At 45.6% G+C, this 13,777-nt stretch overlaps 2 protein-coding genes across 6 annotated transcripts in view; both read right to left on the bottom strand.

Moving 5' to 3' along the window:
- Positions 1–110: 110 nt before the first annotated feature.
- On the bottom strand, positions 111–9,860 carry LOC103538432 (tumor necrosis factor receptor superfamily member 6). Of its 3 annotated transcripts, none has more exons than XM_030451462.1 (10): positions 9,709–9,860; positions 8,215–8,308; positions 7,334–7,465; positions 7,017–7,128; positions 6,363–6,436; positions 5,892–5,987; positions 4,933–4,967; positions 2,085–2,417; positions 1,588–1,636; positions 111–800 (listed from the first exon to the last, which is right to left on the bottom strand). In XM_030451462.1, the coding sequence occupies exons 1-10, from the start codon at positions 9,742–9,744 to the stop codon at positions 520–522; spliced, it is 1,242 nt and encodes a 413-aa protein (XP_030307322.1). In that variant the 5' UTR covers positions 9,745–9,860; the 3' UTR covers positions 111–519. The 3 variants fall into 3 exon arrangements, with proteins under 3 accessions (XP_030307322.1, XP_030307323.1, XP_030307324.1); XM_030451463.1 differs by having other exon boundaries at positions 9,696–9,780; XM_030451464.1 differs by lacking the exon at positions 5,892–5,987.
- A 1,784-nt stretch (positions 9,861–11,644) lies between these two features.
- The window catches only part of OSBPL5 (oxysterol binding protein like 5), a 117,944-nt gene continuing 115,811 nt past the window's right edge, over positions 11,645–13,777 (bottom strand). For all 3 annotated transcript variants that reach the window (XM_030451314.1, XM_030451316.1, XM_030451315.1), the window contains one exon: positions 11,645–12,983. In XM_030451314.1, coding sequence (XP_030307174.1) covers positions 12,848–12,983 — 136 coding nt within the window. In that variant the 3' untranslated portion in view covers positions 11,645–12,847. The remainder of the gene's footprint in view (positions 12,984–13,777) is intronic.

Raw genomic sequence — 13,777 nt, 5'->3', positions numbered from 1 at the left:
CAAAACCCACACAGCCACACCAACCCCCCCCCCAAAACCCACCCCGACCCCCTTGATGCTTTTTTCCACCCAGAACAATTCCATGTGCGCTGCCTCCCCCCCAGAACATTGGGGTTTTTATTGCTTTGTTTCCCCACAGGACACAGAACAGAACACAGACCCAGCGGGTCACACAGCATTGCAAAAAACAACAACATCGCTCCCAAAAGCAGCAGCAGCTTCTTCACTCGCAGCACCCTGGCTCTCACCCTGCTTTTCCAGGAAAGGAAAACACGAGCTCCTGGCTCTCGATCCCTGACTTCAACATCCTACAACTCAAAAGACCTCAGGAACACCACAGGCAGAGCCCAGGGACACAGACATGGTGTTGGATCACCTCACCTGGAGGTGAGGAGGGTATCAAGTCCACGCCATCACTTGTGTCACTTTGCAGACATCCTCACTATAGAAAGTCTGTAAACATAGGTATGTACACAACAGCACTTCCCAAGTTCATCAGAAACGTTAATTAGGTGGCTTCTAACATATTATAATATTATTACTTTTTAAAGAGTTCAATACATTTTCATAAGCCCTGATATCCAGACTTTTTAACTCCTCCAATAACTTAATAATAGTTTGCTTTTCACCCAGCGTGTTTTTCCACGTGAGCAGCATCTGATAACATTGCTCTTCTCTATCGTTAGGAAAGTCATGAATAATTTTAATAATAACATTTTCCTGCAGGTGAGTCCTCATGAGCCATTTCCATTTTTTTGGTGGTACTTCATTTATAACAGTCTCAAAGCTCTCTCTCAGTTCTGAAAGAAAAAACAACACATTTCAGGTTTTTACATACTTTTTTTTTTTTTTAACAGCTCAAGATCACTTTATCATTAACATCCAGCCCATACCACAGACCAAACAGCAGCAATGAGGCCAGGCTGGGCACCTAAGAAGCATCAGTTTTCCTACTAAGTGAGCTTGAAAGAAGCTAAAGGTATCAGTCTACATATCCCAAAAGCTGCCTCTTTAGATGGACACCTTTCAGTAAAGGTGTTTTTGGGGAAGGTTTCACTGCCCTTCACTTGACCTTAACAGAGCTACTCAACAGTGGGCTGTAACCACTTCATTTTGCTACTGGTATAGGATTATGGTCATGACCAGGATGAACAAAACCTGTTGGTTGGACACCCAGCACATCAGCTTGTTGGGTACAGGCAGAAGTCTGGGAATTCCAGGCAGTTTTCCACAGGTGAGGACAAGGACAGGAAAATCACCTGCAGCAACCTGCATGTTACTCAGTAAGCAGAGTCAAGCCTGCACTGCAGACTTGTTGAACACAGAAATTTTGTCCCATTCTTCCTCTAAAAAGCAGGACTGCACCACACTCCTCTGCAGGAAACCACACTCTAATTTGCCACAGGAATTCAAGCTTCTCTCAGATGTAGTAATAATGCTGTTCCAGTGTATTTTATTACACTCTGAAAGCGTTACAGCTCTAAGCAACATCCATCACCCTCCCTCTGCTACTTCTTAAGTCAGATCCCAAGTAGTGGGTTACTTCTTAACCAAATCCCAAGTAGTGCCAGCTTATGGGACACTTACCTTTTTGTGAGAGATCTTTAACTTTTATTTGGCACTGTGAGTCTCGGACCTGTAATACAAAGTTGAGCTGTTACTCCAACATACCAGAGCTCTTCACTCATGACTACAAACTTTTGGCACCTTGCTCCAATATTGACAAATGCCAGCAGGGGGATGGGACAGATTTCCCAGCACAGCTGGGACTATTTGAGTAAAGGAAATTGCATGCTGCAACAGCCATCCCTGTTAGCCCCAGGGTGAAGCAACAAGGCAACACGTTTGCTGATACTGCAAAAGAATAACTTTGGTGTAAATATTAATCAGGGCCGTGAGAGAGGCTGAGAAGACTAAATGAGAGACTGAAGTTTGCTTTCCCAAGTCATCACTTCCCATATTTCCTGTTCCATTCTCAAGGCAAAACCCTCCTTTTCCCAATCATTCTGCCTGAAAACAGCATCTACCACAACTGCACGTTTATCAGAGAAAACATGATGATAGTTTCACATGCAAGCACTCACCCTATGATTTGCTGGCATCTGACCCCTTGGTCCATTAGCCAGGGTATTCTGATGAAAAGCAGGATTTGGGCCAGTCTTTGCTGGTAGTGGAGGCTTGGTTACCCTCTTCCAGCACCTCTCCATGCGGTGCCTCCAGCTCCCACGCAGGACAGTGCCCTGCTCAGGAAGCATAGCAACTTTTTCCTCTTCTAATGCATTTTTTACTTCTAAGTTGACAGTGGTTTGCACTTGGCCCTCTGGACTTCCAGGGTTCTCACCCTCCAAGCTGACTGTGTTATTTCCAAGTGTTTCTGCTTCTGGTAAAATGAGGCTTTCAGTATTGTCCTCCAAATCCTGTGAAGAATAAGAACATATTTAATGAGCTGTTTCACAGACAGGCCTCCAAGGACAGCCTGGAGGAGAAAAAAAAAACCAGAATACTTAAAGTCACCAGATGTCAGAGAAGTAATGGGAGAGCTGGTGATCTGGCAAAGTCCAAAATGTGTACAAGCTACAGCCTTTCAAACTTCAAATGGTTTCAGAGCCTGAACTCCCAGCTTTTCTGGCTCTTCTGCTCCCACTGCACTCTGGGGTAAGGCTCCCTGGGTACCTCCACAACAAATGCAGGAAATTTTTCCTAACATTGCATCTCTACGTATGGATGGCATGCAGCCCTCCTGAGAAAGGAGGAAATTAAATTCCCTTGCTGCACCTGAGCTGACCTCACAACAGGGGCCTCAAATTACCCTGGTGTCAAGGCTGATGATCTCAGATCTTGTGCCAAGCTGATAACAGCCTATCAGCTCCAGGCAAGTGAACCAGCTGGGGCTTTTCAGGTTTTTGGATTTTTTTTTTTTTTTTGCTGACTTCAGTTTTTCTGGCAGATTCACAAACTAGAATCAGCTGTAATTAAGCCAGGGAGCACCAGTGCACATGGTGGAGGTTTTATGAGGCAAGAAAGAGGGAAGCAAGTGAGGAGGGCTGCAGCATCAAGAACAACACAAGCACAGAGCAGACCAGCATCTACCTAGCACATCAGAGAGTAGAAACCAGATGCTTTAGGAACTGGGGTTTTTTTTTGTTGTTTTTTCTTTTTTTTAAGGGTAGAAAATGAAGGCAAGGAGTGACTTTTTCCAATGAGGTTTGTGTTTGCCAAGGTAGAGTTGCACAAGGTCAGTGACCCAGGTGTGACACCCCCATGTGATGAACAGGCATAAGCAGGGGTGTCAGGGGAACCACCCCACACCCCACACGTGTAGTTGTGCATCTTCCACACTGAATCCACTTTCTGCTTAAGGGTGCAAACAGGCTAAAAAGGTTGATTCTATTTATAGAGAATAGTTCCTAAATAGGTAACTGAACAGCCAAAGGTACAGAGCATAGTTGGCTAACAGCTTCTCCTCTACTTGGGAATGAAATAAAGTATCAGCAATTATTTTTTTTTTCCCCAGCAGTGTACACTGACTGCCACTTTGGAAAGAACACATGCTGGTGCCCAAATGCCTGGTCTCTGGACTGCATCAGTGCAACCCTCCTCATCAGGTAAGATTTTTCTTCCAGGAGCACAAACACTTCAAGTATGCAGACATTGCAACTCAAGTCTGTGACAAGTCTCTCATCAGAGAGATGTCACCATGCACCCATTTGTGACTGCATTATTCTACTACCATTTTATTCAACATACAGGTTCTATTTGCCTATTCTTATGCATTTTGACCATATTTTGTTATGTTTCTTCATCAGCTTCTACAAATACACGAAGCACTGCGAGCCTGGCCAGGGCGTTGGGGGGGACACAACCACCCAAAGCCCCAAGGATGATTCCCATATTTGAGCCACTTATGGACCTTAAAAAAGAAAAGAATTTAAGGCAATCTTTCTACAGGTCTTTCCGTGCTGTTTCTTCAGGTCTTCAAATATCTGTGACATAATTAAATGCATTTAATTACTTGACATGTTTAACTGGTGAGATTAGACAGGGTGAGCAGTGGATGCATCAGGTGGGAGACAAAGGCAGGAGGGAGAAGGTGATGCTATACACACAATTCTGTACACCAGAATCTGGAGGGGTTTCTTACATCTTCATCAAGATAAATGTTTGTCATGCATCATTAACTATCTAGTGAAGACAGCTCATTTTTGCCTCACCATGCTGTGTAGGACTGTGGCTTCTAAATAGAGAAGCTAAAAGCAAGACCAGCTTGATTTTACAGTATTAGACTGGAACACTAAGGTTCAGAAACTGTTTGACTAAAGGTGCCCAGACAGAACTGGCTTTAAAGTTAAACATTTGCCAGGCTCAACTTGGTAAAGCCTTTTTAGGAATATCCTTCCAAACTGGTATGTTCTGAGCCCAGGACACCTTATCTTATGGGACCAGCTTCCAAGCCCTGGTTTGTTACTTATGGCATGAGCCCAGATCCAGTGACTTTGCTGGATCAGGGGCAGTGAGTTTTATTCAGGTTGTAGCCAAAACACAGTGGATGCTGGAACAGCCCCATGCAGGGAAGTCACTGCTGACATTGCCTGGAAAATGGATGCAAGAAGCAGCAAAGATCTAACTGGATCAAGGCATCACTTGGAGACACTTTGAAGAGAAATCCTGCATTTAGCATAATTTTTTTTCCACTTTCAAAACATCCTGGCTACAGGCTGGGGAGTGTGCTAATGGGAAATACTGGCACAGCCAAGTGCAGGGGACACATGCAGCTGATGCCCTTGCTAGCATCCAGCCCTACATGAACCAAAATCTGTATCACAGGAACCCATCCTACACAAGGCTACAGCGAGACAAAAACTGAGCTGTGGAACAGATGTAATTCAGCTGCACAAAACTGAGATGAAAACATTTGATCTGTTGTATACTTACCAGACCCTTCTCAGCATCTTTCCCAGTGGAAGCAGCTGAAAAACAAGATAAATGTCTAAGAATCTTTTAGGAATTGCAACCTAAACATCGTTGAATTCACACAACACTTGTAGACACATTTATAAAAGAAACTGAAGCTCCAAGACAAGCCAGTTTCCTTGACCTGTCATGTTTCATGGGATTAGTACCCTTAGCCCTCAGCAGCACATGAACTGTGCTGGTGATGAGGAGGAAGGGTCCTGCTTAGTAAAATACAGACCCCAGGATGCAGTTTGGCTTTTAGACCATTCTTTCAATCTCTCTCCCTTCAAGTTTAGCATTTCTGTGGGCTACTTCAATATAAAAGGCAGAAATTGTCTTTATTGTTCAAATCCTGTCTTACTGTAGAGCAAAGTTAGCATTCAAAATAAAGTAATTTAAAAATTATTTTAAGTAAATTCCTTGCAAAACCACTTTAACATGAAGTAATGGAAAGAAAAGCTTCAGGAAAATAACCATTTCCACTAAAAAACTAAAATTAATTTACACAGGATTTAACAACCTAACATTCAAGGTGGCTCAAATGATTAAAGGGCAACTAATTTGTAGGAAAAAAATCTCCACAGCCAAACTTAGTCATTAATGATCTAATTGGTTGTTACTTCTTGGCCCATGTCTGAGCTCATACACAAGTTTTCCTCACTTCTTGCCAAGACAATCCTAGCAGATAGGAAGTCCTTTAAAGGAACATTTATTTTGCTTTGAAGCAAAGGCATTTATCAGCAAAGTAAAGAAGCTCATAGTTAAAGTTTATGCATTTTATTTACTAAACTAACCACCATTAGACCCAAGTTGATTAGCTGAATCACATAAAAGATGAGCTGGAGGTTCAACAGGCTGGAAGGCAACACAAAAACCAGGGATAGCTTTTTGCTTTGCTTGATTCTGGGAATGTTTATAGATAGTAATCAAGTGGTTACCTTTCTCTCTTCTCAGCTTTTTAGTTACAAAGAACAGCAAACCAACAATAACACACACCAAGATAATCACAAAAATATAAACAGGAGCTGAGCTTCCTGCAAAGGTAAAAGGAATAAAATTAGTAGGGAAGCACTGAAGCAGTCCCCAGACAAGATATTCTGAAGTGCAAGTCTTGCCTGCTTCTCAGACAGAGAAGTGAAAGAAATCTGGCCATAACTTGCTCCAGTGTCACTGCTGCAGTTTTGAAACCCCAGGCAACAGACCCAGCTTTTCACCAAGAGACATTTCAGAGGATCTGTCACCCCAACCCCTTTGAGAACTTGTCTCAAGCAAGTAATCCCCAGACCAAAATACAGAAGCTCTCAGACATCTTACACTGGCTCAACCCACTGTTTTTACAGACTGCTTTAGTGTTTAGCCTGAAGGTACAGACCCAACAAACCAAGCTGAGTGGTATTTGTGTATCAGACCTTGATCAGGGGAGCCGCAGCTCAGGTCCACAGTAGCATTGCAGTTCTGCACAATTTCCTTCCCCTCCGGACACCTGAAGGGGATGGCAACACTTCCATCAGCACTTACACAGCAAGAGGCACCTCTGCCCAGGCCTGATTTATTTTCAGGCAGAGCTTGAGACACGAGCAGAACATGCATCAACAGTTTACTTTGCTAGAAGTGCATCTTTACAAAGATAATACTACAAAATTAAATAGAAGGAAGCCTGATAAAACTCGTGTTAGCCTCTGAGTGGTGGAAGGGAAACAAACCACCAGGGAGCAGATGCATTATCCATGCAGTTAGTTTCCTTCAACAGGTGATTCTACCTCCTGAAATTGAGGTGGCTGCTACAAAGCTCATTCAAGTGCATATGTGGGGAAGTATTAATCTCAAGTCATGAAAAATGCAAGCTTACAGCCAGAAGCAAGCAGCACAACAATACCAAAATCCAAATCTTTCTAGGTCTGGTCCTCATGTATTTTGACACCTAAAATTTAAATGCATGAATAATGCCATGTGGATTCAGGGAAATCACAGAATAACAACGAGCTTGGTGTTGGCACAGATTGGGCCACAGCTTTAATATTCCCTAGAAGGAAAGCATTGCTCATGTGATTAATCCAACTTACATTGTACTGCATCTCTGACATATTTCACAGCCCTCGGCAGGGCAGAAATACCCTTGCTTGCACTGGCATTCAGTATCACTCGTCAGAGTACAGGGTCTCAGAGTTATCTGATCTAAAAACGATAATAGAAGTTACAAAGTAAATATAGGACGTTGTGACTCTCTGCAGCTGTACAAAAGTTATACTCAGGCCAGAAAGGCAATTTATTAAGTTAAAAATTCTCAGCAATTGAAAGTGAAAAAAAAAAGTCAGAGGGCTACACTTTCTACATTAAAAAGGGGCAGGGGTTAAGGTTTTATCAAACTTGTGCTTAGTACCATCTTTGCACTGTCTGCAGGACAAGCATTCTTCCAAGCCATTCTCGTGGGCAGTATAATCCTCTCCTTCAGTGCAAGGTTTGCATCTTCCTCTCGTATGTGGAGCACTACAGTGCTGAGCAACGAAAGTACCTGTGGCAGAGAACCAGCAGCAGTCTCAAAGGGATGGCTGAACAGGATGTTACAACACAAAACCACTTTGGGGAAAGTTCAAAGCCCCCTCACAAGTGAGCAGTGCACGGAACCCTCAGACTGGGAGTGGTAGCAAAGAAACCACCCAGCCTGGCTCCTGCTTCCTGCCTGCCTGGCTCACTGCAGACTCCTCCAAAGGGGCATGGGGAGCACTGGGAGATTGCTTGAACAACTCCTCTGCCTTTTGTCTGAATTATCTTTAAACACAGCTGAGAGCCCTTGGGTACTATTTCAGGGCAGGGTGCTTCTCAGCACAAAACCCTCTTAACTCTGCACACTCTGGCCAAGAGAGGGGGAACAAATGCCAACCAGAGTTCTACCTACAGGTACAGAAATACCAGAATTCCCTAGGCTTCTTCTTTGCACTTAAATTTTGGTGGGTTTTTTTTGTTTGTTTAAAAAAACCCCCAAAACAAGCAAACAAACAACAACAACAAATAAAAGCCCACAACAAAACCCCACCATCCGACCTGGAACACTTCATCCCCAGCAGCAGGCAGAGGTTTCCTGGCTTGCTGCACAGCACCGATTGCACCAGGGGCTCTCACTTCAGAGCAGAGTTGGGCACCCAGAACCCACCCAGCTCCAACCGGGCTTTCTCCGGATGCAGAAAAAACCCAGCAGTGACGCAGTCACCTCCCTGGGAAACAAACGCGGCCTCTATCCACTAAACCTGCCTGGAGTCCTACCTGCTGGACAAAACAGGCAGCAGTGACCTCCATGGAAGTATTCTCCCTCCGGGCAGTACTCTGCTCCCCTCCCAGGCATTATCAGCAGTAAAACCTAAAGCAGACACAGGTGTTAGGAGTGATTCATCCTCCCAGGACCCCATGATAACCATCTCGGGAACCGTTCCTGTGAAGACTTGAAAACACAGTCAGAAGTTTATGGGAAGCCACAAAGGAAACCCAAACTAATTTCTGCTAAGTGTGCCACTCAGAGAGGTAATTACACTCGCAGAGCTGGGGTTAAAGCAGCACGGTGGTGTGGTGGCTGACAGGCTTAGGCAACTATACCCCCTGGTCCTCGCCTCTGCTTTAAACTTCCATTTTATTTTTACCTAATTCACTACAACTGAACTTCAGAGGCCGAGGTTTTGAGGGATTCGTTTCTCCCTCCCACCTTTTGATTCAAAAGGTCAGCGCTTGTTTTCCTACAGCAAAACGGAGGGAACGCCCCAGAGATCACGTCCAACATTTCTTCCTGACTTTGTAATCTGAAGCAGAAGGCAAGCAATTGAGTCACTAACAAAAATAACTTATTCTAGCCACAGGAGCATTAGCAACTCTTCCCCCCCGCCCCCTTCTAACCAGCCTGCGGGCTGCCCACCCCTCTCCAAGCAGGACGCAGAGGCTCGGCTCGGCCCCGCCGCCCGGCAGCCCCGCACCGGGAGGGGACGAGCGGGGAGCCCCGATGCCGAGGGTTTGGGACCACCGCGATCCATCCCTCGTTTCCAACACGCACATGAGAGAAAGTGAGAGAACAGAGGCAGGAGAGGATGGGGAAAGCCGCGGAGCTCCCTGTCCTTTCTCCGTCTCGGCCGCAGCGCTGCTATTTATTGGTCTTTTAGTCCGAGGGACAAAGTCCTCCCAGCACCGCAGTTGAGAAAACCACCAATTTCATAATTCGACAGGGTGACGACTATTCAAAAGCTCATGCCTGACCCATTAGCGTTCCTTTTCGGAGAAAGAAGGGTGGGAGGCAGCGACTGTGCTAGGGAGGCATCCGGGATGGTACCACCTGCCCCAGCTCCCCCCAGGAGTTCCCTGTACCCCAGGGCGGGGTTTACCCCACTTCAGCTGCGCTCCCGCACTCTGACCAGGCTTCGAGAGCTGCGCTAACTCAGGACTTTGAGCAACACGAAAGAAAGAAAAAAAGAAAGGAAAAAAAAAAAAAAAAAAAAAAAAAAAAAAAAAAAAAGTTAAGGCAAGTTACTAAAGTCTCTTGAGGAAGAGGAGGGTTGAAAACTCGTAAGGCTTCGCCGCTCTAGACTTGGAAAAAGTTTTCTTTTCCTCTGAAAAGCAGGGATTTGGCCGCTGGCTGGAGCCTCCACCCGCAGCGAACACGCGGAGAACAAGCCCCTGCCTGCAACAGCAGTCCCAAAACCGAGCCGGTACCGAGCCCACCCCAGCCCGGCACCCCCCAGCAGCCGTCCCGACACCGAGCCCACCCCAGGCACCCACCGGCAGCAGTCGCACCACCGGGGACCCCGTTCCCATAGCAGCTCTCGAAGAGGCTCCACGGCGCTTCCCACTCCTCAGACACCTTCCCGTGGCTCTGCCGCTGCTTTATCCGGCCCCGGGGAGGGACTTGGCCGCCCCCGCCCCCACGCACGTCAGTGTAGTCGGGGGGGGAGGAGCGGGACCAACCGGGGCTGCGTGTCCCGGGGAGCTCCGCTATGGATTAAGGAGTGACCCGCACCACGGTTTGCACCTATAGGGAGCAGGGAGGAACCACGCTAGGAAATAGCGCCATTGGGATCGCTCCACCCAAAGCTCACGGCTGCCGGCTACGACAGGGAGAGGGAGAAGATGGAGTGAGAATCTTTCCCCAGCCCCACAAACTCTTCTTGAGCCCTAAATGGGTTCTCAACTTTTTGCACCAGCACTTACTCCACCTAGAAGTATCACAACATTTCTGGCCCTGATTTTCCTCAACACCTCTCATCCTCCATGATGACACTTTCAACAAGACAAGAGGGCAGGGTCTTAAGTTGTGCCAGGGGAAATTTAGGTTAGATATTAGAAAGAATTTCTTTATGGAGAGAGTGATCAGGCATTGGAATGGGCTGCCCAGGGAAGTAGTGGATTCTCCGTCCCTGGAGATATTTAAAAAGAGACTGGATGTGGCACTCAGTGCCATGGTCTAGCAACCGCAATGGTGGTAAAAGGGTTGGACTCGATGATCTCTGAGGTCCCTTCCAACCCAGCCAATTCTATGATTCTATGATTCTATGAAGTGGCATGTAGAGACATTCACCTCCAGATGTTGAAACTGGATTAAAATTAATGGCACAAGCATTTCCAGATTGTTGCTTGGTAACATGGTAAAGTTTGTTTAATTTAATTGCAGTAACAAGTCCCAGTGATCCCTCCGAGTGTGTAGTTTGGCAAAATGGAAATGAACCAAAAAATTTCAAGCATTTCCTTTACACCTACTGAAGGCTTCCTGTTCACACTGCTTCTCTTTGGTTCAGGTGGGTTTGGGGTTTTGATTAGGTTTGTTTTTTTTTAATCTAGTAATTATTTCTCAAACCCACAATACATTTGGTACCCAAGAGATGTAACCATCCCTACAGAGGAGGCTCCTATCAGTCAGAGCGGTCCCGCGGGGGAGGTGTGTGATGGGGAGGGCAGTGCTGACAGGCCAGAGGAGCAGGGACTGACTTGCTGAGCATCTGAAGGGAGATTTAGGCAGGTGATTAACAGATGCTTGTGCACAGCATTAGGGGCAAATGCTTCCAAGGTGCCTTGCATAGCCAGGCAGGCATTACTAGAGGCTGGAACTGCAGGACAGGGAGCCAGGGAGGGCTTCTTCTCACTGAGGTTTACACCACGTGTGGCACGGGTCAGACTTTCTCAGAAAGGGGTGATAAGGGTGATACCCTCCAACAAGGCATCCAGACTAGGCTGATATGTTGACAGTCTTCAAGGATGATTCCTCAAGGATGCAGAATCCTTTGGTTTTCTGGAGATATTTTTTTTCCTAATAATTCTATCACTCTCACCCTTAATTATTTGTAATTTTTTTCTTGAACGGCCAGCTCCCATCCTGTCTGTTCATGTCAGAGAGCTGTGCTTCATTCCACAGAACTGCCAGTTCTCCATCATCAAGTTACCTCCTTAACAGAAAGGTTTTCCACATCCAAGACAAGTCTGCACATTTATGTGCAAAAGCCAAGGCAATCATGTTTTATTTTGAAGAAGTTGCTACGATTAGAAGACACAGATAATTTGAGCCAGAGAAGCATCAAAATGCTACTGCTGTTCTAATTTATGACCTATTTCTAAGATTCTTGAAGGTCTTTTCTTGGAGTTTTCCCTCTCAAAAGCACAGCCTAAGAACTGTTTACTTGTAAAATGCTATTAAACACAAAACAAAATTCAAATACACAAATAATTTCTCAGACTGCCCACTGAAAGTTGTGTGTAGTTTTATTTCAACAGATCAAGCACAAACAGGTTTCCCCTAACTGGGGAATATGACAAGGAATGTACTTAAAAATTTGGAAACATTTACATGGAAAGATAGCCCAGACTGGCACCACCACTAAGTATTTTAAGGCTGTATATATAGCAGTACTTACCACTTGGAACTACTTCAGGCCAGAAAAGAAAGGCTTAGTATTGTCTGCAGTCTACAGAAAATATTGCAAATCTTTAAAAAATGGTGTAAAATAGGAAGACTATTAACAGAGTTGAACAATGCAGTGGCAAAACCCTTCCTCCTTCCTGACCTCTGACAATAAATGTGCCTACGACCAAACACACGAACACATCTATCACTCTCATCTGTCTCACCTAGCCTGGGGCAGTGGATTCCTCTCTACAACACTAGTGGGTGATATTATAAAACAGCCACATAGCAAATAATAACAACCATAATAAGTGACCAGGTTTAATGAACAGGCATGTCTGACATTATACTCAATGGGCCCAGTCCAGGACACCAGCCAGCTCCCTAACCAAACCAAATCCCATTTCCTCATGAGGAATGGCTCTAGGAAATTGTGAATATTTACAGTTCTTGTGGAAAGGAAAATAAAACATATCCTGAGGTCCCATTCTGTGTGTGCTGACAAAACAGATCATGACTTAATATCCTGGGGGTGGACTTTTTGGACCAAGTGTGCTCCCTCCCGTAATTAAACGCAGCTGGACAGGCACTGTGGACATCAGTTCTTCACAGCTCCTCAGCTGCACTCCCTCACTCACAGATCTATGAACCAGGCTGGCATGAGCTCTCCAAAATGCTGGAGTGTTTACCATTTTGTGGGCACCAATACTGCTGGGTAATTTTTAATTGCATCAGAAAATGACATGACGTAGAAAACAAATTGCACGATTAAAGCTACATTTGGCTTCAGCATTAAGGCCCATACAGGTTAAGAGGTCCTTGAAGATGTACATGTGAAAGGCAAAAATGACATAATCTGCAGGAACAAAGTTTTGCAGGTTCCTAGGTCCCTTTTTAACCTCGTTTTTCAACTTCTTCCACCTCTGTCGCATTGGTTCTAAAGTGCTTTGGTGCCTCGCTGGGCTCCTTGTCTGAGTGGCCCCCTCCTGCAGCCAGTAATAGTTATTGCTGCCAAACGTAGTGATTTTATTTGAAGACATAATTAATGAACAGTTGACATGTCAGAAAGATGCAGAGGAGAAACCAACAGCGAGAGTCCAGGAGGAAGCTTTCAGAAGAGACCTTCTTGTGGAAGGACTTTTTGTTCAGAGCACTGAGATTTCTGGAAAAGAAAGCAGGATGTGTTTAACTGTGTGGCAGAAGGGAGTGTGCATCCAGAGGTGTACACACACCCTGCTCAGAGACACCCTCATGGCTACAGGACTCTGCCTCACAGACTTCACCTCTTTCCAACAGAAAGCTATGAAATCCTGGCTGCTGCTGGATCAGGCAGAGCATGTAAGGACACAGACCCCAAGAAATCTCTTCATCAGTCATCACCCAGTCATAAACCTATCCAGTCATAAACCTAAACCCCATGGCCCCAGCGTCCAGAAGCCATGGATCTTTTGTGTGACCCCATCCCACTGAAAGCCTTTGGAGGGCTGGAACAGACCTCATGCAGAGGGCACTCAGCTGGGCTCCCAGGAGCAGATGTAGCACTTAATAACTCCCCTACCCTCCCCCCCAGGAGTCTGTGGGGCAAAGTCCTTCACCAGCAGTTGTGTTCACTGCTTCCCTCACACACAAAAAAACCCTAATCTGTTTATACAAAAAGTGTGATGAATTCAGTGCTTTTCACCCAGACAGTCCAGTGTTCAGACCTGCATCTTGACAGCCAATTCATAACATCCTGGACAAGAAGGGACACCTTCCCCTCCCCCATACACCTTTTCTTGCCTAGCAGAGATTTATTTATATTCAGAACCTGGCCCAGCTCCTCCCAACTTGTCCAGGTGTTCTGCACCAAGACTGACAAGAGATGTTTAAGGTGCTGAGGCGATGCTTTTTGCCCCGTAAAGGGAGCCCTAAGAGTAAGAGATTTCCTCACGGTTTCAGGAAGGAGATTGTTTTGCT

Source organism: Calypte anna, chromosome 5, assembly GCF_003957555.1.
Source record: "Calypte anna isolate BGI_N300 chromosome 5, bCalAnn1_v1.p, whole genome shotgun sequence".
NCBI classification, from domain to species: domain Eukaryota; kingdom Metazoa; phylum Chordata; class Aves; order Apodiformes; family Trochilidae; genus Calypte; species Calypte anna.
Note: the sequence above shows the minus strand (reverse complement) of the source record. Positions and strands in the feature narration are given on the sequence as shown.

Bases quoted from the DNA above. Each gene is read 5' to 3' on its own strand.
- LOC103538432 (XM_030451462.1), bottom strand. From the start codon at position 9,744: ATGGGAACGGGGTCCCCGGTGGTGCGACTGCTGCCG. The intron at 4,968-5,891 runs GTAACCACTTGA...CTTGTTTTTCAG, and splicing joins AAAGCTGAGAAGAGAGAAAG to CTGCTTCCACTGGGAAAGAT. The intron at 801-1,587 runs GTAAGTGTCCCA...TTTTTCTTTCAG, and splicing joins TAAAGATCTCTCACAAAAAG to AACTGAGAGAGAGCTTTGAG.